The sequence below is a fragment of the Anabrus simplex genome, chromosome 7 (genome assembly GCF_040414725.1).
Source record: "Anabrus simplex isolate iqAnaSimp1 chromosome 7, ASM4041472v1, whole genome shotgun sequence".
Classification (NCBI taxonomy): domain Eukaryota; kingdom Metazoa; phylum Arthropoda; class Insecta; order Orthoptera; family Tettigoniidae; genus Anabrus; species Anabrus simplex.
In genome coordinates, this window is record NC_090271.1 from 63,597,155 (window position 1) to 63,618,392 (window position 21,238).

Genomic DNA, 21,238 nt, shown 5'->3' on the forward strand with positions numbered 1-21,238 from the left:
TACGGATATGGGAAACCAAATATGTACCTGCCAACATGAAGAACTCTATCATAGTCACCATCTTCAAAAAGGCGATCGAAGTATTTGTGGTAACTACAGTGGCATATACCTGCTGTCTATAGTAGGTAAAATATTCGCCAGGATCCTGTTGAGTCGGCTTCAAACTCTATCTGAAAAGTTACTCCCCGAATCGCAGTGTGGGTTTTGCACTTGCAGGAGTACCACTGACATGATCTTCTGCGCAAGGTAATTGCAGGAAAAATGCAGAGAACGACAGAAACCCTTGTTCTTGGTGTTTTATGACCTGGAAAAGGCTTTCGATACTGTGCCTAGACATGCTATGCAGATGGTGTTAAGGCAGTTTGGCTGCCCCGAACATTTTGTTGGACTCGTCTGGGCTCTTCATGATGATACGTAAGTGGTTTGAAAAGTTCTCGGAATGTACTAGAATTAAGTATCTTACCTCGATGGAACTGCTTTTATTATTCAACATAGTCTCCCTGTAGACTAATGCATTTGGTCCAACGATGTTCCAATGCCTTGATCCCATCTCGAAAATGAGATTCCTCCAGGCCTGCAAAATACCTCTCCAATTTGGCTGTCAGTTCTTCCCTTGTAGAAAATCTCCATCCACCGAGGAAAATTTTCAGCTTGGGGAATAGATGAAAGTCTGATGGTGCCAAATCAGGTAAATAAGGTGGATGTGGCAACAATTCGTACCCCAGTTCATGAAGTTTTGCCATGGCAATAACACTTGTGTGCGGCAGAGCGTTGTCCTGATGAAAGATGACCTTTTTCCCTGCCAAACCAGGCCTTGTTTCGCGTATCTTTTCCTGTAGTTGGTCTAGGAGGTTTGCATAGTATTGCCCCGTAACTGTTTGGCCAGTAGGAAGATAATCTATCAGCAGAATGCCTTTTGAATCCCACAAAACTGAGGCCATGACCTTTCCGGCTGAACACACTGCCTCTGCTTTCTTTGGTGGTGGTGAATCAGCATGTTTCCACTGCTTTGGCTGCTGTTTTGTCTCTGGGGTATAGCAGTGAACCCAAGTTTCATCTGTAGTCACAAACCGGTGCAAAAAATCTTGTTGGTTGCACTGAAAACGGGCCAGACTTTGTTTGGACATTTCCAATCTGGTGTGTTTATTGTCCAATGTCAAGAGCCGTGGCACCCATCTTGCGGATAATTTTTTCATACCCAATTCTTCGGTTAAAATATAATATACCCGTTCAGAAGATATCCCTCCAGCTTCAGCAACCTCCCGCACCTTCAGTCGACGATTCTCCATGATCATTTTATGCACTTTTGCGATAAATTCTGGGGTCGTAACACTTTTTGGCCGTCCACTATGCGGATCATCATCCAAGCTCTCCCGACCAAATTTAAACTCGCTGATACACTTGGCAACAGTTAAAAATGAAGGAGCAGAGTCCCCCAGTGTGTTCTGAAAGTCAGCATGAATTTCCTTTGATTCCATACCTTTCTTTACAAAGTATTTAATCAGTGCACGAATCTCAGTTTTTTCCATTGTCACAAATCACCACGCGGGAACAACAACAAAGAGTCGTGCTACCACACTCCTGAAGCTAGAGCACTGACGTGCCACGAGTTCACTCACAAAGGATGTGTGATTATTGCGCGGGAACCTCGTTGCTCTAGTACTGACATCTAGCGGTGATTCCGAGAACTTTTCAAACCATCCTCGTATGATTGGTCAGGTGCTCTATCATAACGTGTCAGAAGAATTTCCTATTACTAATGGACTAAGGTTGTGTGCTCGCACCTACACTGTTTGCCTTGTACCTGACACAGCTATGCTTATAAGACATCTGGCAACAATGCAGGTGTAGAAATTAGTTACAGACTTTATGGAGGGAATTTTAATGTCAAGACTCTGTTCTAAAATACATACCCAAGTTTTAGCACAACCTGCTTCAGGAACTAGTTTGCCAGACTGCAACATTACCATCATTACCTACCTTGGGAGTATTCTCTCGCCTCGTACCTCGGAGATGGATGTAGAAAATAGAATACAAGCTGCTCATTGTGCTTTTGGACGTCTATCCCGCAAAGTCTTTTCTAATAAAGACTTAAATATATGCACTAAACTGATGGTGTACCAAGCTGTCGTAGCCTCCACTTTATTGTATGGATGTGAAACATGGACTCTATACCGCCGTGACATCAAGAAATTGGAACGTTTTCACCAGCAGAAGCTTCGGATCATTATGAATATGAATTGGGAGGATTAACACGTTGGGTGCCACGTGCCGCCATATGGCATCACGTTGGTCTTCAAATTTGAGATGGCGTAACGCCATATGGCAGCACACCGATCTTGAAATCAGAGTTGGTGTGACGCCATATGGCGGCACAGTAGAGTTTCAGGCGATGCGCCGTAGATAATCAGCTTTATTATTTATAAGTTTCATATTCCGTATTGATTGGATTCAATGTAATAGATAAGAAAAATGTTCCACCGATCAATACATTTATTGTGGATGAATTATTACACTAGTACCGGTTTCGACCTATCTTGGCCATCATCAGCTAGCACACAAATTCACAGTCATGGGACAAATTACAAAGAAGTTACTTAAGAGCATCCGGATGTCTGATAAAAATGGAAGTAAAAAATATTGCAGTATGTTGCGTTAAAATAGCTCAGATTAAAAGTAGTGATGGTTAGAATAAACTAAAACCTATTGATTGAGCATGGACATGAGTACATAAACACATTAAAATATATATGCCACATCATAAGACACTAAAAAATATATAGCACATTAAACACATTAAAACATGGTATATTTTAAAAACGCCTATTAAAATTTGAGTTCATGTTGCGTAGCATTCATTCTTCAATCCTCTTGTAGTTCTTGTGTTGATTAAGTTGAATATCGAGAATGTTCTATGGTTGATATACTTTGTATTGGTATGTTATAAGAACTCTTGTCAGTAAAATTTGAAAATTAAGTTGATGTAGCAAGATAGGTTTTAATATCAGAGTAGTTGGTGGTGACACTTCTCTCGTCTATGCACGTTATACGGTCGTTATCTGTAAAGAAAAGCTAATATGAGTATAGCGTATGTATGAAGGAATGCCTGGATGTATGTGTGAAATGAAAAAAGTACTTACTGTTGTTGCTGTGGAGGTTGTGTACCGATATGTTTGGATATTTGTTGTGTTCTGCTGCGAGTACGTTTGGGGCTCATGTGAGTTGTGTGGATGGATGTTGGTGGAGGGGATGGAGGAGTGGCTATTGTGAAGGTAGGGGTGGGGTTAGGTTTGTGATTCGTCGGTTTGTTATGACGTGTGTTTACTAATTTGAGATAGTCGTTTTTTATTGCAGGAATGACTTTGTCAAAAATTATACTGGTTTTCTCTCTAATGTCGTTAATGTTATGATTGGGGTTAGCGTATTGATCCAAAGTAATATAGAAATCTTCGGTTATGTTGAGCAGGGGGTCCTTAGAGTTTATGTTTAATATCATCATGTCATTATTGATGTCTGTGAAGTTGTGCTTAGATTCTTCTACATGTTGGCCTATTGATGAGAAATGGTTGTGCTTTACTGCATTTACATGTTCATAATAACGGACGGTGAAGTTTCTACCTGTACGTCCAATGTAGCTTGTGTCACATTTGTTACACTTGATGCGGTAGACACCTGATTGGTTGTATTTATTATTATTATTGACTGTTTTGGTGTTGTGTATAGTGTTGGTGCTGTTGTGTGTGGTTTTGAATGCTATTTTCAGGTTGTGCTTCTTAAAGATATTAGTTATAGTATGTATATTGGTGTTGTTGAAGGTAAATAGAACATAATCTTTTTTCGGTTTGGCTGTTTTGATTAATTTAGTTTTAGGTTGGGATTTTATTTTGTGGATGATTTTGTTGACCATTTCTTTGCTGTATCCATTGTATTTGGCTATGTCGTGGATTAATTTTAATTCATTATTTCGATCTTCTATTGTCATTGGGATATTGAAAGCTCTATGTATCATACTATAATAGGCTGCTTTTTTATGTGTGTTAGGATGAACGGAGTCATTCTTTATGGTATTTAAAGTGTGTGTGGGTTTCCTATAGATCTTGTAAGATAAGTGAGTGTCATGTCTGGTTATTGTTAAGTCCAAGTAATTCAAGGTACGGTTATTTTCTGTTTCTTTAGTGAATTTAATTTGGGGGTCTAAATTGTTAAGTTTGTCTAGTATAGTATCTGCATCAGTGAATCTATTATCTATAATTACGAAGATATCGTCGACAAATCTACACCAAAAATATATATTATCTATTTTATTAATTGACGTGTGTTCTAGGTGGTCGATATATATTTCTGCTAATATTCCGGAAGCAGGAGATCTCATTGGTAATCCTTGTTGCTGATATATGGTATCATGAAATTTGAATTAAGGCGAATTTAAGCAGAATCACGAATTCTTCTATTTCTAATGTGCTCAAGTTACTATGGTTTTTTAGGTTAGATTCAATTATTTTGACTGTTTGTTTAATAGGAATGTTAGGGTACATGTTTGTTATATCAAATAAAGTAAGGGTATGATGTTTTTCAATCTTTAGTTCTTTGGTTCTATTGCAAAAATCTATTGAGTTTTGTATTGTTTTGTTTGCTAAAAATGAATAAAGCTTTTTCAAAAATTTCTGAATGAATTGTGATAACTTATAGGTTGGACTGGCTTTATAATTTATAATCGGTCTCATGGGTACATTTTCTTTGTGTATTTTAGGGTAGGCCCTTGCGGATGGTAATTGGGGGTTCATAGTTATAAGTTTAGCAGATTCTGTTTCGGTGAGAATAAAGTGTGTGTTCTTGAGTAGATTTTTTAAATTTCTTTGTATATTATTGGTTGGATCTCTGCGTTTAATTGAAAAGGTGTTGTCCTGGAACCATTCTTTAGTCTTAGTTATGTATTCATTCTTATCCATAATGACCGTAGTGTTGCCTTTGTCGGCTTTTGTTATTAGTAGATTGTTCTGTTTTATTTTGTTTTTGAGTTTGTTTAGGTTCGATTTATTGGCGGTATTCATGTTTAGGTTATTATTGTGAACATTATTGATATATTGCGGGATCTTTCTACTGATTTCATGTCTAACTTTGTCTCGTATATCGTACGGAATTTTCTGTAATGTGAATTCTGTTTCAGTAACGGCAGTTATTATATTCTGATAGGATGATGCATTACCCCAGTTATGTTTGGGTCCCCTGCTCAACATGGCCGTCTCTAGATCGTCAAATATGGTTAGTGTGAGATTTTTTACGGGTAGATGGAATTTATGTTGGGAAGGATCTTTATTTTCAGTTATGGTTAGTGGTTTTGGTTTGCTTTGTTGTTTCAGTGTTTCCAGTTTTTTGTTTAATGTGTTTTGTTTCTTTATGGCTAAATCTTCTATTTTATTTCTAGAAATTTGTTGGAAGTAATTCCAATAGCTATGTGGGAGTTCATGGGATACTTTGAGATGTGTTGAATAAAGTTCATTATTGAGATGTTGTTTCTTACGATATTGGAATTTTATTTCTTCTTTTAACCAAATTTCATTAGTCTTGTTTAGTGTTTTGCGTGTCTGAGCAGTTCGTCTATGTTTGTTATTGTATTTCTGGAGAAATTTCGGTGTTAAGTTGTTTGAAAGGCATTCCTTCAAGAAGGCAATGCTTTTGGTTGTGAACTGCTCAGACACGCAAAACACTAAACAAGACTAATGAAATTTCGTTAAAAGAAGAAATAAAATTCCAATATCATAAGAAACAACATCTCAATAATGAACTTTATTCAACACATCTCAAAGTATCCCATGAACTCCCACATAGCTATTGGAATTACTTCCAACAAATTTCTAGAAATAAAATAGAAGATTTAGCCATAAAGAAACAAAACACATTAAACAAAAAACTGGAAACACTGAAACAACAAAGCAAACCAAAACCACTAACCATAACTGAAAATAAAGATCCTTCCCAACATAAATTCCATCCACCCGTAAAAAATCTCACACTAACCATATTTGACGATCTAGAGACGGCCATGTTGAGCAGGGGACCCAAACATAACTGGGGTAATGCATCATCCTATCAGAATATAATAACTGCCGTTACTGAAACAGAATTCACATTACAGAAAATTCCGTACGATATACGAGACAAAGTTAGACACGAAATCAGTAGAAAGATCCCGCAATATATCAATAATGTTCACAATAATAACCTAAACATGAATACCGCCAATAAATCGAACCTAAACAAACTCAAAAACAAAATAAAACAGAACAATCTACTAATAACAAAAGCCGACAAAGGCAACACTACGGTCATTATGGATAAGAATGAATACATAACTAAGACTAAAGAATGGTTCCAGGACAACACCTTTTCAATTAAACGCAGAGATCCAACCAATAATATACAAAGAAATTTAAAAAATCTACTCAAGAACACACACTTTATTCTCACCGAAACAGAATCTGCTAAACTTATAACTATGAACCCCCAATTACCATCCGCAAGGGCCTACCCTAAAATACACAAAGAAAATGTACCCATGAGACCGATTATAAATTATAAAGCCAGTCCAACCTATAAGTTATCACAATTCATTCAGAAATTTTTGAAAAAGCTTTATTCATTTTTAGCAAACAAAACAATACAAAACTCAATAGATTTTTGCAATAGAACCAAAGAACTAAAGATTGAAAAACATCATACCCTTACTTTATTTGATATAACAAACATGTACCCTAACATTCCTATTAAACAAACAGTCAAAATAATTGAATCTAACCTAAAAAACCATAGTAACTTGAGCACATTAGAAATAGAAGAATTCGTGATTCTGCTTAAATTCGCCTTAATTCAAATTTCATGATACCATATATCAGCAACAAGGATTACCAATGAGATCTCCTGCTTCCGGAATATTAGCAGAAATATATATCGACCACCTAGAACACACGTCAATTAATAAAATAGATAATATATATTTTTGGTGTAGATTTGTCGACGATATCTTCGTAATTATAGATAATAGATTCACTGATGCAGATACTATACTAGACAAACTTAACAATTTAGACCCCCAAATTAAATTCACTAAAGAAACAGAAAATAACCGTACCTTGAATTACTTGGACTTAACAATAACCAGACATGACACTCACTTATCTTACAAGATCTATAGGAAACCCACACACACTTTAAATACCATAAAGAATGACTCCGTTCATCCTAACACACATAAAAAAGCAGCCTATTATAGTATGATACATAGAGCTTTCAATATCCCAATGACAATAGAAGATCGAAATAATGAATTAAAATTAATCCACGACATAGCCAAATACAATGGATACAGCAAAGAAATGGTCAACAAAATCATCCACAAAATAAAATCCCAACCTAAAACTAAATTAATCAAAACAGCCAAACCGAAAAAAGATTATGTTCTATTTACCTTCAACAACACCAATATACATACTATAACTAATATCTTTAAGAAGCACAACCTGAAAATAGCATTCAAAACCACACACAACAGCACCAACACTATACACAACACCAAAACAGTCAATAATAATAATAAATACAACCAATCAGGTGTCTACCGCATCAAGTGTAACAAATGTGACACAAGCTACATTGGACGTACAGGTAGAAACTTCACCGTCCGTTATTATGAACATGTAAATGCAGTAAAGCACAACCATTTCTCATCAATAGGCCAACATGTAGAAGAATCTAAGCACAACTTCACAGACATCAATAATGACATGATGATATTAAACATAAACTCTAAGGGCCCCCTGCTCAACATAACCGAAGATTTCTATATTACTTTGGATCAATACGCTAACCCCAATCATAACATTAACGACATTAGAGAGAAAACCAGTATAATTTTTGACAAAGTCATTCCTGCAATAAAAAACGACTATCTCAAATTAGTAAACACACGTCATAACAAACCGACGAATCACAAACCTAACCCCACCCCTACCTTCACAATAGCCACTCCTCCATCCCCTCCACCAACATCCATCCACACAACTCACATGAGCCCCAAACGTACTCGCAGCAGAACACAACAAATATCCAAACATATCGGTACACAACCTCCACAGCAACAACAGTAAGTACTTTTTTCATTTCACACATACATCCAGGCATTCCTTCATACATACGCTATACTCATATTAGCTTTTCTTTACAGATAACGACCGTATAACGTGCATAGACGAGAGAAGTGTCACCACCAACTACTCTGATATTAAAACCTATCTTGCTACATCAACTTAATTTTCAAATTTTACTGACAAGAGTTCTTATAACATACCAATACAAAGTATATCAACCATAGAACATTCTCGATATTCAACTTAATCAACACAAGAACTACAAGAGGATTGAAGAATGAATGCTACGCAACATGAACTCAAATTTTAATAGGCGTTTTTAAAATATACCATGTTTTAATGTGTTTAATGTGCTATATATTTTTTAGTGTCTTATGATGTGGCATATATATTTTAATGTGTTTATGTACTCATGTCCATGCTCAATCAATAGGTTTTAGTTTATTCTAACCATCACTACTTTTAATCTGAGCTATTTTAACGCAACATACTGCAATATTTTTTACTTCCATTTTTATCAGACATCCGGATGCTCTTAAGTAACTTCTTTGTAATTTGTCCCATGACTGTGAATTTGTGTGCTAGCTGATGATGGCCAAGATAGGTCGAAACCGGTACTAGTGTAATAATTCATCCACAATAAATGTATTGATCGGTGGAACATTTTTCTTATCTATTACGGAGATAATTAGCTGCGACATCTATGCATGTAAAATTGGTACTACATGAAAGGCAAACTTCAGGGTCTATTCCAGCTATGTATTTTAACTGTATGTCACTATGTGGCACCACAGTATTCTTCCGAAGTCACTGACTGGCCAGTGGTCATTGTCACAAGTGAAAGTGCGCCAGGCATTGTTTATTCCTCGTTTACGTACGTATTATCACTCAGTTTGTATAGTTGTGCAAAAATATAAAAAATGGAAGATATTGGTAATAATCTTAGTACAAATGGTAAGCGACTTGCAAAGAAGAGAATTAGTGAAGTGGATATTTGTGAATTACTGATGAATTCTGATGGAGAGGGAGATGTAAGTGTTGATGGCAGTGAATATAACGCTAGTGATGATGAGTGCAGTGACAGTGACAGCATGACGGATGTATGGAGTGATGCGGAAGACGATGGCGATACTGATAGTGATATTATAGGTAGGGATGGTGCTTGTGCAAATAGTATAGACAATCATGTGAACAATGATGCCTGGGGTCCTTGTGTAGGGGCACAGAAAGATATTCCATTTACAAGCCAGGAGCATCTAAATCTTCAAATTGATACTTCTACAGCCACACCATATGAGTTTTACCGACTGTTCCCAACACACGAAGTTCTTGATTTGACGGTACTACAAACTAACATCAATGCAAATAAAACACTAGCGTCTATGCATATTAAGCGGTCTAGTCGTTTGAAGGAGTGGGTAGATACTACAAAGGAGGAAATTAAAGTTTTTATAGGTTCGAGATTGTGGATGGGTCTTGTAAGAATGCCTTCATTATCAAATTACTGCAGCCAGTTTTCTGTATATGGAAATAGCGTAGTTGGTAAGGCAATGCCAAGAAATCATTTTCAGTTACTACTTCGATTCTGGCACTTTGGTCCCAATGATGCTTCAGCTGGAAACTTGCACAAGATTCAGCCACTGTTAGATATAATGCATATGAACTTCAAGAGTGTCAAAACTCCAGGTGAAAACCTTGTAGTTGATGAATCAATGATTCCGTGGAGGGGTCGTTTATCATTCCGGCAATTTATGCCTTGTAAGGCACAGAGGTACGGTGTTAAACAATTTAAGCTGTGCGACGGCACGGGCTACACCTACAAAACTAATGTATACACTGGTAAAGGTACCTTGAATACTCAGAATACACTGAGCTTGGCTACTCAAGTTGTAATGCAACTTATGGACCTGTATCTGGACAGTGGTCGCTTTCTCTGCACCGACAATTATTACTCATCAATTGAGTTAGCTGAGATGCTACTGGATCGTAAGACACATTTTATTGGCACACTTAGGAAAAATAGAAAAGGTTTACCAAAGGATGTTGTAAATGCAAAGCTTAAGAAGGGAGAACTCATTGCAATGGAGAATGGAAATGGATTGACAGTGATGAAGTGGAGAGATCAGAGGGACGTGCTGATTATGTCAACCAAATGTTCTAATTATGTAATAGCTACGGGAAAAAAGAACAGGAAACACGATGTGGTTAAACCGAAAATGGTAATAACGTACAATAAAATGAAAGGAGGAATAGATATTGCAGACACACTTTCTTCGTATCACACTGCAATGAGGAAAACCATCCGATGGTACCACAAAATTGCAGATGACATTCTTTTTGGTACTGCCGTTGTAAATGCACTGCTTCTGTACAATAAGACGCGGGTTACTGGACATTGGAAAATGTCTCTTGCGGAGTTTCGAAGGAACGTGATCAACACTCTACTTTGTCTAACTAACGACCCAGTTAGACGTACTCCTAAGAGAGAGAACCACTACCTTGTGGAAGCCAACAAGACTGAAGGACAGAAAAGTACCAGGTAAGTGTTATCAAGTTCAACATTATTGCACTTCCAAAGGATGTCAATATTAATTGCAAAATTATTTTTTATTTCTTCCTTTCAATATTGCAGGAAAGCTCGAGGTCGGTGTCGAAGCTGCTATCAGCAACTATGCAAGGTCATGGGCAGAAAGGCTGCTGCTTCTGCCGCAAAAAGGGTGTCAACTGTCTGCACAACCTGTCCTGACACACCTTTCCTTTGTCTGAAGTGCTTTGAATCATTTCACAACAAAGAGTGACTTAAGGTTAATTGTTGTTTAAAGTCTAATGCTTATGTTGCAATGTGAGTGTCACTGCCTACCAATCGTGCTGAGACTCATATTTTCATTGTTTAGAGTTATCAGAAAACTGTTCACAACAATATGTAATGTAATACAAGTACTTGTTTTGCATTTTACTAGGTTTTCATAAATATTGCGTTAATTTGAATTAGCAAATAAATCTCCCGTATTTGAAATTCGTATTGCACATTCCATGTCAAAAAATTCGGTGACACAATATGGCGTCACGCTATATTTTATCTTTCCTAAAAATCGATGCGACACCATATGGTGTCACACATGACCTTGGTATGGTGAGATAAAATTTACTTAGTACATCCTAAGATTATATAAACAGCCTACAACGCGTACAATTGCTTTGGCACCAGTGGAATGCAATTCAAAAACATGCCTGGCACCAGTGGAATAGCGTGCTACAATCAGCTCGGCACTCCAATGTTGTAGTACTTGAAAGGGCACAGATGAACAGTAAAGAAGTTTCCATCATAGGTCACCAGGTTAGATGGATTAGTCATGTCCAACGCATGGATGACAATAGGCTACCTCGTCATATACTATACAGTGAACTCAGTTCTGGCAGGCCACGTGGTGCACCTCTGAAACGCTAAAAGGATCAGCTCAAAAAAAAAAAAAAAAAAAAAAAAAAAAAAAAAAAAAAAAAAACTTGAAGAGCACAAACATTGACCCCATTAACTGGCACACACTTGCTGAAGATCGTCCTCGCTGCCGTGCAATCACATCCACTGCTGTATTGCAGTTTGAAACTGAGCGTCGAAGACTGTAAACAGAGGCTCATCTTAGAAGGAAACTCAGACAAACTCAACCCCATCCACCCCCTTCTCTCAGGTGTGCCAAATGTGATCGCATGTTCTATGCAAGAATGGGCCTGATGAGTCATCAACGTCATTTACACAAAACGGACTGTACATGAACTGCAAGTGAAAAACATAAACTCGGATAGAGCAGTGGCCGACGATGACAATGACGACAATATCATTTGCTATCATGTCCCCATTTATATATAGCAGGGTAGAATAATTTGCATAAATATTTCCTGAACTACACTTCGTTTATGTTATTTGTGACTGTCTCCTTTTCCCCCCAACAGAAATTCAATAACTGCAATGAGAATATGGCAAAGAACACTTTTATGTTCTAGGAGCATTTTGTGAAGTTACATGAAATTTACAGAGGAAATGCTTTTAGTAAAAGCAGTATAGACTCATCTCACTGTATATATGCATTATTGATATTTACAAATACCATATATTAATGTGTTGTACATAACATACATTTATCCTCTCTGAGAAAGGTTAACAAAACATTTATTCCAAATAAGATACAAGTTCAATACAGCCAATCTATGAGCAGAACTCACCACAGCAGGTGAAGGAACATGAATGCTGGCCACTGAACGAGGCCTCACGTGGTTGGCCAGATGACAGAGTACAACCCCATCTGCTAATGCTGGCGCCACATCTTCTGGCAGAACCATCCTCAGTCTTGTTTCTACATTCTGAAATACCACATGCAACATAAAACACGGACCATATATATAAACTGTATTAATAATTAGCTATTAAAGAATGACAGCAATGCAGGGAATTTCCTCTGCTTCTATGTTTTTTCCTTTTTTCTTCTGATATAAACTACATTAATGACACAGTTTGTATCTCCTATATCACAATATTTTCCCATTATCCAATGTAAATTGCAAAATCTTACAACAACAGAGAGAATCAGATTTCCCTGTTTTTTCTTTGATATACGGTAAAATGGTATGTGTAAGTAGGGTAGCATACTGCTTCACGAATTTACCGAGCTCAGAACATTTTAAACAAGCCTCGGACCTATGGGAGTAACGGAGTCCCACTCCCATTCGACAAGCGAGGAACTCCTTGGAAACAACTCGGTGAACGAAATGGAATGTGATGGGGAGCTATCAATATTAATGGGGCTTATGGAAGAAAAAAAGTAGAACTGGCAGAGTCAGCAAAGAGGATGCATCTGGATGTGCTAGGAGTAAGTGATATTCGGGTAAGGGGAGATAATGAGGAAAATATAGGAGATTATAAAGTGTACGTGATGAGTGTTAAAAAGGGAAGGGCAGAGTGTGGGGTAGGGCTGTTCATCAGGAATACCACTGCACGCAAAATAGTTTCTGTTAGGATCGTAAATGAGTGAATGATGTGGGTAGATTTGGCAGTTGGAGGAATTACGATGACAATTGTCTCAGTGTATTCACCATGTAAGGGTGCAGACGAGGATGAAGCTGACAAGTTTTATGAAGCATTGACTGACATAGTCTAGGCCTAAGACAGAGAAAGTGAAATCTGTATGCAAACGAATAAGGGTAGAAAATCTCCAGGTCAAGGAAATTACGACAGAAGTACATGGATATGATTAGTGAGAAGTTTCGAACAGTGGACAGTAAACAGGATCATGATATAGAAAGAGAATGGGTGGTATACGGGGATGCTGTAGTAGAAACAGCAAGGGAATGCCTTGGAACAATTGTGTGTAAAGATGGGATAAAGCTAACATCTTGGTGGAATGATGAGGTGAGAGCAACTTGTAAACGTAAAAAGAAGGCTTGTCAGAAATGGCTCCAAATATGGGCTGATGCAGACGGGGAATTGTGCCTAGATGAAAGAAACAAAGCGAAACAAATAGTTGTTGAATCTAAAAAGAGGTCGGGGGAAGATTTTGGTAATAACCTGGAAAGGCTAGGTCAAGCAGCAGGGAAACCTTTCTGGACAGTAATAAGGAACCTTAGGAAGGGAGGGAAGAAGGAAATTAACAGTGTTTTGAATAATTCAGGTGAACTCATAATAGATCCCAGGGAATCATTAGACGGTGGAGGGAATATTTTGAAAATCTTCTCAACATAAAAGGAAATCTAGTTATTTAATTAATAATAAACTGTATTTTGAAAGGTCTAAAACTCCTCTAAGCGACAATTTGGGGACGGTAATTGAAAAATTAAAAACCATAGCTGAAGAAATTGCTCCTGTTAAAAAACGAAAGAAACATGCTTGGTGGAATGTGGAGTGTGACACAGCGATTCAAAACAGGGACAAAGCATGGTTGAATGATCAACAAAAGAGAACAGAAAAGTCCCGTGAAGAACTAAATAATGCTAGAAACCAAACAGCCAAAGAAATCAGAAGGGTTAAGAGAAATTATCACAAAGAATCATTAAATGCCATAGATGAATCATTCATACAACATATGACGAGGGATTTTTATAAAACGTTTCGACAATACCAATCAAACTATACTCCACCAACACTTATGATGAGAAATACAAATGGAAAACTGGCACATAGTAACCAAGAGAATGCAGAAATTTTAGCTCAATACTTTCAAGAATTAGTTAATAGCGAAGAACCAACACAATACCTAGAGTATGACCTTCATTCAAAAAATAAAACACCCATTGAAAAGGTTATACCACCAGATTACAATGAAGTGTTGAAAGCCATCTATTCACTTAAAAATTACAAAGCTTCAGGGGAGAATCAACTAACTGCAGAAATATGGAAGAATGCTAATACACAAACCATTCAGAATTTACATAAATACCTCATAGACATTTGGAATATTGAAAAAATGCCCGAAGAGTGGAATATGGCGATAATACACCCTTTACATAAAAAAGGTGATAGATCAGATCCCAACAATTATCGGGGGATATCATTGCTGGACAAAATTTTTTCAAAGTTATTATACATGAGAATTCAAGAACAACTTGACTGTGAACTTGGAGAATACCAAGGAGGCTTTTGTCCAGGGAGAAGTTGTCCAGATCAAATTATCAGTTTAAAGTGGATTATGAAGCATCATAGGGTTAGAAACAAAAAGTTAGTTATCACTTTTCTTGATTTTAAACAGGCGTATGATAGTATCCATCGTGAGTCATTATTGAATATCCTAAAAGAATTTGGTTTACATCCAAAACTTATTCGCCTTATTGGAATTACCCTTAAGAACACTACATCTAAAGTCAGATTTAGAAATGAACTCTCAAAGCCATTTGACATTAATACTGGACTTCGGCAGGGAGATGGACTCTCACCATTATTGTTTAATTGTGTGTTGGAAAAAATCATGCAGGAATGGAATAAGATGTGTCAACTTAACATCAAGATTGGCAGAAAAATAAGACTCAATTGTTTAGCATTCGCTGATGATCTTGCACTACTTGCTAATGATATGGAAGAAGCTAAATAGCAAATAGAAGAACTTGATAACATAGCAAGAAAAGTTGGATTGCAAATTTCATATGAAAAAACAGAAATAATGCCAACCTTCCCTGTTACAGCACCACCCATTACCTTAGCCAATACCAAACAAATTAAAATTGTGAATAAGTTTAAATATCTTGGTGAAATTATAACTTGGAACACCAATGAAAAATCATCAATAGAAAGCAGAACATTTAAGTTAAAAAAAGCACAACGAATTACATGGCCAACGTACAAGAAAAAAAATCTCTTTCAATAAATGCTAAACTTCAACATTACTGTTCCGTCATTAAACCTGAAGCGACTTATGCTTGTGAAACACTATTTAAATTGAACACCAAAGCAACAACTGATACACTGCAAAAGGTTGACAGAAGGATACTCAGAACAATCATTAATAAAAAACAGCAGGTGGATGGACAATGGAGATTATTGCCTAATGCAGTGGTTTATAGGGAAAGTGAATCTATAATAGATACGATGAGAAAAAGAAGAATTGCCTTTTTCTGTCATCTTTCTAGATTAAATGATAATAGGATAATAAAACAACTATTTAATTACTTTTGGAAAATTAAAACAAAAAATAATTGGTTTAAAGAAGTTCAGAATGATTTAGAAGAGCTGAATATTACAATGAAGCAAATTGAAAATAGAGAAGAAAAAAGGATTCTCAAGAACAAACAAATAAGATTGTCATTAAAAACTGTACAATACAAACAATGTCATATCTGATGAAGAAAGGGGAGCCAGGTCAGCCAGAACGAAGAGGTTTTGGGAAAGGAAGATGATGATGCAAGCTAAATCTTCAGTTAATTCTTTGTTAACGTAAATGTATTTGGATTTGATGTAAGTGCTCCAATGTGGGCGTAAACTATGTAAATAAATAAATAATAAAAGGAAATATTCATGGTGGTGTCGCGAACAACCGAGCTCATGGGGAGGAGGAAAATGATGATGGTGACATTACGCTTAAGGAAGTGGAAAGGATGGTAAATAAACTCCATTGTCATAAAGCAGCAGGAACAGATGAAATTGGACCTAAAATGGTAAAGTATAGTGGGAAGGCAGGGATGTAATGGCTTCATAGAGTAGTAAGATTAGCATGGAGTGTAGGGAAGGTACCTTCAGACTGGACAAAAGCAGTAATTGCACTATCTATACGCAAGGCAACAGGAAGGATTGCAACAACTATCGAGGTATCTCACCGATTAGTATACTACGCAAAGTATTCTCTGGCATCTTGGAAGGGAGGGTGAGATCAGTGGTTGAGAGGAAGTTGGATGAAAACCAGTGTGATTTCAGACCACAGGGGGACTGTCAGGATCAGATTTTCAGTATGTGCCAGGTAAATGAAAACTGCTATGAGAGGAATAGACAGTTGTGTTTATGTTTCGTAGATTTAGAGAAAGCATATGACAGGGTACCGAGGGAAAAGATGTTCGCCATATTGGGAGACTATGGAATTAAGGGCAGATTATTAAAATCAATCAAAGGTATTTACGGTATAGACATGATATAGGCTTTTGGGCTTATGTCATGTCAAGAAAATATAGTGAAGTTCTTTACGTTTCACAGAGAACTGTGCTCTGCATCATCAGAAGAAAATCTCGACTGTCCACGAGAAAGGCTTCTTATTCTCTGCGAAACGTAAAGAATTTCACCTAATTTTCTTGACACAGCATAAGCCCAAAAGCCTATATAATGTCTATAATTACAGGCTGTGAAAGCATCAATGGCAGCATTTATGGTATGTTGACAATTGGGCTGCGGTGAGAACTGACGGTAGAATGAGTTCTTAATTTGGGGTACTTACAGGGGTTAGATAAGGCTTCACCTTTGTTGATCGTAGTTTACATGGATCATCTGCTGAAAGGTATAAAGCGGCAGGGTGGGATTCAGTTAGGTGGAAATTTAGTAAGCAGTATGGCCTATACTGACGACTCGGTCTTAATGGCAGATTGTGCCGAAAGCCTGCAGTCTAATATCTTGGAACTTGAAAATAGGTGCAATGAGTATGGTATGAAAATTAGCCTTTCGAAGACTAAATTCAACTGAACTGAATGTCAGAGTGGTGATACATAGCAGCAACAGGTAGATGATTTCAAATATTTAGGATGTGTGTTCTCCCAGGATAGTAATATACTAAGCGAGACTGAATCAGAGTGTAGTAAAGCTAATGTATTGAGCTCGCATTTGCAATCAACAGTATTCTGTGAGAAGGAAGTCAGCTCCTGGACGAAACTATCTTTACATTGGTCTGTTTTCAGACCAACTTTGCTTTATGGGAGTGAAATCTGGCTGGACTCAGGATATATTATTCATAAGCTAGAAGTAACAGAGATGAAAATAGCGAGAATGACTGCTGGTACAAACAGGTGGAGACAATGACAGGAGGGTACACTGAATGAGGAGATAAAAGCTAAGTTAGGAATGAACTCTATGGATGAAGCTGTACACATAAACCGACTTTGGTAGTGGGGTCATGTGAGGCGAATGGAGGATGATAGGTTACCTAGGAGAATAATGGACTCTGTTATGGAGGGTAAGAGAAGGAGAGGGAGACAAAGACTATGATGGTTAGACTCAGTTCCTAATGATTTAAAGAAAAAAGGTATAGAACTAAATGGGCCACAGCACCAGCTGCAAATAGAGGATTGTGGCAACGTTTAGTAAATTCACAGAGGCTTGCAGACTGAACGCTGAAAGGCATACCAGTCTATAATGATGATGTATGTATAAAATGGTATTATATCCTACTTCTACTAGGTATTTGTGCATTCGGGAGAAGGTGGGTTCAAATCCGCCATCGGCAGCCCTGAAGATGGTTTTCCGTGGTTTCCCATTTTTACACCAGGCATATGTTGGGGCTGTTCCTTAATTAAGGCAATGGCTATTACCTTCCCTTTTCCTCTGCCTACACTGGATTTTCAGAATTGATCAGAATTTTCAAAAACATAATTTCATTTATTTTTTATATGAAAATATTTGGGTATAACAGAGTATATCAAATATGTAACTATTTGTTGAACCCGTTTAGTTAAAACACTTTTTTTATTTTTAACTTAAGTCTTAGGAGTAAAAGAGGAAAGGTTTACTTACAAATCTTAACTGTTCGATGAGCTCCGCTTCTTCACGAGCCTTATCAAATTCTCGTCTCATGGTGAAGCTCAGCTTCTCTGGAGGCACATCCCGGTTCCAAGGAACACCTCGACTGGAACCAATCTTGGGAGAGCGTGGTGCTCGGCTGCCATCGGAAGACAAAGGAACAGATGATACGTAACCTACAGATGTTGTGACTAGCCTAGGACTCCCGGGAGAGCCTGGAACGTGGGCTAAACTCGTTGGAGTCTTAATAGGGGAGCTGGGCTTAACATAGCAAGTTCCTGGAGAGTCTACACGATTGCCATTCACTAACCGATTTGAAGGTGGATCTTGAAATGTCACTGCTGCACCATTTCTTGAAGGTATCACTTTTTGAACAGGTCTCTTATTATAACTACTATCCTCAAGAATTTGCTTATTTGCTTTCTGGACCTCTATCCTTGTCTGAGGCACGATAACTTCTGTTTGACTCTGCCGCTGTTCTTCTTCCTACACAAAGAAGAATACAAAATAAGTCACTCTGTTACATTCCAGTCCATATATCCTGTTTGCTTATCTGTGCTTGAAAGAGTTGATGTTAATGAATGAAAATAATTTTTCACCAAGACTTCCAAATACTCAAACTTCACAAACATATTCACTTAAATATATCAGTCCAATCTGATATGCAAACCTGGAACTACTAGTAGTACTACTACTCTAACCATATGAGTTTATGAACAAAAGAATTCTAGGTTTATAACAATACTAGCTGATGTACCCGTGCTTCACTATGGGATTCTCAGAAAGACTGACTTTGTGGTTTTCCTAACAGAAGTCAACATAGGTCATTACAAAAACGTCAGTAGGAATGTAGTGATTAAAAGCAATTTTATCATATAAAATACTCAATCAAATGATAAACCGCACATTATCTCACTTTTAATGAACAGTATTACGGTGTTGATCTAACAGTCTAAAGTTCCAGAGCTGGAATGACCAGGCCGCAGACTGCCGTGAACACTCCTCTGTCATTATTCCGTTAAATATGTACAACGCTCATTCCAATCAGTGCCTCAGAGTAGGGACTGAATAGCTCGAATGCTATGATGAACCAGTGTGTTACGTATCAGTAGTATCAGAAAATTTATGAACCAGAGGAATAGCATGCTAAAAAAGTTATCTAACTCCCCAGCTACTTCCCGCCAATATTCAGGCAGGCTTACACTCGGTAAGACCGGCTGAGTTGGCCATGTGGTTAGGGGCGCGCAGCTGTGAGCTTGCATCCGGCTGATAGTGTATTCGAGCCCCACTGTCGGCAGCTCTGAAGATGGTATTCCATGATTTCCCATTATCACACCAGGCAAATGCTGGGGCTGTACCTTAATTACGGCCAAGGCTGCTTCCTCCCTTTCCTATCCCATCATTGCCATAAGACCTAATTGTGTCGGTGCAACATAAAGCAAATTTTTAAAAACTCAGTACGCAGCAGTAATCCTATCTGTCGGAGATGAATGGCAACAGAAGACATAAAGCACAACAAACAATTGTCAATGTAATGTTATTGTTGATCAATTTTATGAACTTTCTATAATGTAGGTCTTCACATTTAGTTTTCTTTCAACACTGTGATATCAGAGTGCCTGATAAAATTATTTATAGCGTAGACTGTAGTTCCTTATTCTCCGACTTTACATATCAATTTTCATTAAATTCTGTTTACCCATTTTCTCATGACTCGGCGCTGATATGGACTTACTAACAAAAATCCAAATTCATGAATATCTCTGTGGTCATAGGCGGTACAGTAACAATGTATAAGATAAATGTTCGGACATTTAATAGTATATAACTTTAGTTATGCACTATTTATTGATACGACCATTAATAACATAAATATTTGAGAATTAAATTTTAGGCCTTCCCCTAAACTACTTTTCTCAGTGCGAATACAATTATTTATAGCCTAGATTGTAGCAACTTATTCCCCGACTTTGCCTACCAATTTTCATTAAGATACGGCCACTAATAACAAATATTTGAGAATTAAATTTTAGGTATTCCCCTAAACTACCATTTCACTCAGCGTGAATACAATTATTTATGGCATAGATTATATCGACTTATTTCCCTGACTTTGCATACTGATTTTCATTAAGATACAACCACTAATAACATACAGATTGGAGACTTACATTTTAGGCCTTCTCCTGAACTACCATTTCACTCAAAGTGAATAAAATCATTATGGCCTACAGTGTAGTGACATATTCTCCGGCTTTGCATACCGATTTTCACTAAATTCTCTTCAGCCGTTTTCTCGTGATGCGTGAACATACATACAGACAGACAGGCAGAAATTACGAAAAATTAAAAAGTGCACATTCTTGTTACTGTGGACACGACTGATACAGAAATACCATCTTTTTTAAATTCTGAACAATGTACAGACAAAACTCTTATTTTAATTATATATAAATTTTAGAGGGAGTGTCATTTTTAAAGTTGTTCACATCCACCATATTACTCTAACACTAACCCACGCTAGTGAAAATCTGGTCAATTCATAACACCACTCAAGATCTGAAAAAAATTCCTTTGTTTTGATTCAACCAGGTTTTATATACTAACTGAATACACAAATGTGGAAATACATACTTTCAAATATTTTTGTTTTGTTATTGTTATAGACATTTCTCTTCTATTTTGACTTGGTTAATCTGTAACTGTGTGAAGTTTTTCCAGTCTTTCACAACGGATAAACGTACATTAGTTTTAGAGGACTGGAAACTTCAGTTACAAATTACCTACCAATCAAACCCGGGACTTTTAACACTACAATTCCCATTGCTATCTATGCACCCGTTGCTATCTAAGCAGGAGTACCTGGAAAATCTAAAAGATTGTTTTAAGTATTGGTAAGTAG

General features: G+C 37.2%; 1 protein-coding gene across 3 annotated transcripts in view; it reads right to left on the reverse strand.

The window, feature by feature from the left end:
• Lrch (Leucine-rich-repeats and calponin homology domain protein) overlaps nucleotides 1-21,238 on the reverse strand; it is a 466,257-nt gene that overhangs the window by 79,379 nt on the left and 365,640 nt on the right. For all 3 annotated transcript variants that reach the window (XM_067151113.2, XM_067151112.2, XM_067151114.2), the window contains exons 10-11: nucleotides 18,331-18,822; nucleotides 12,363-12,500 (exon numbers count right to left, since the gene is read on the reverse strand). In XM_067151113.2, the coding sequence (XP_067007214.2) occupies nucleotides 12,363-12,500; nucleotides 18,331-18,822 (630 nt within the window). The remainder of the gene's footprint in view (nucleotides 1-12,362; nucleotides 12,501-18,330; nucleotides 18,823-21,238) is intronic.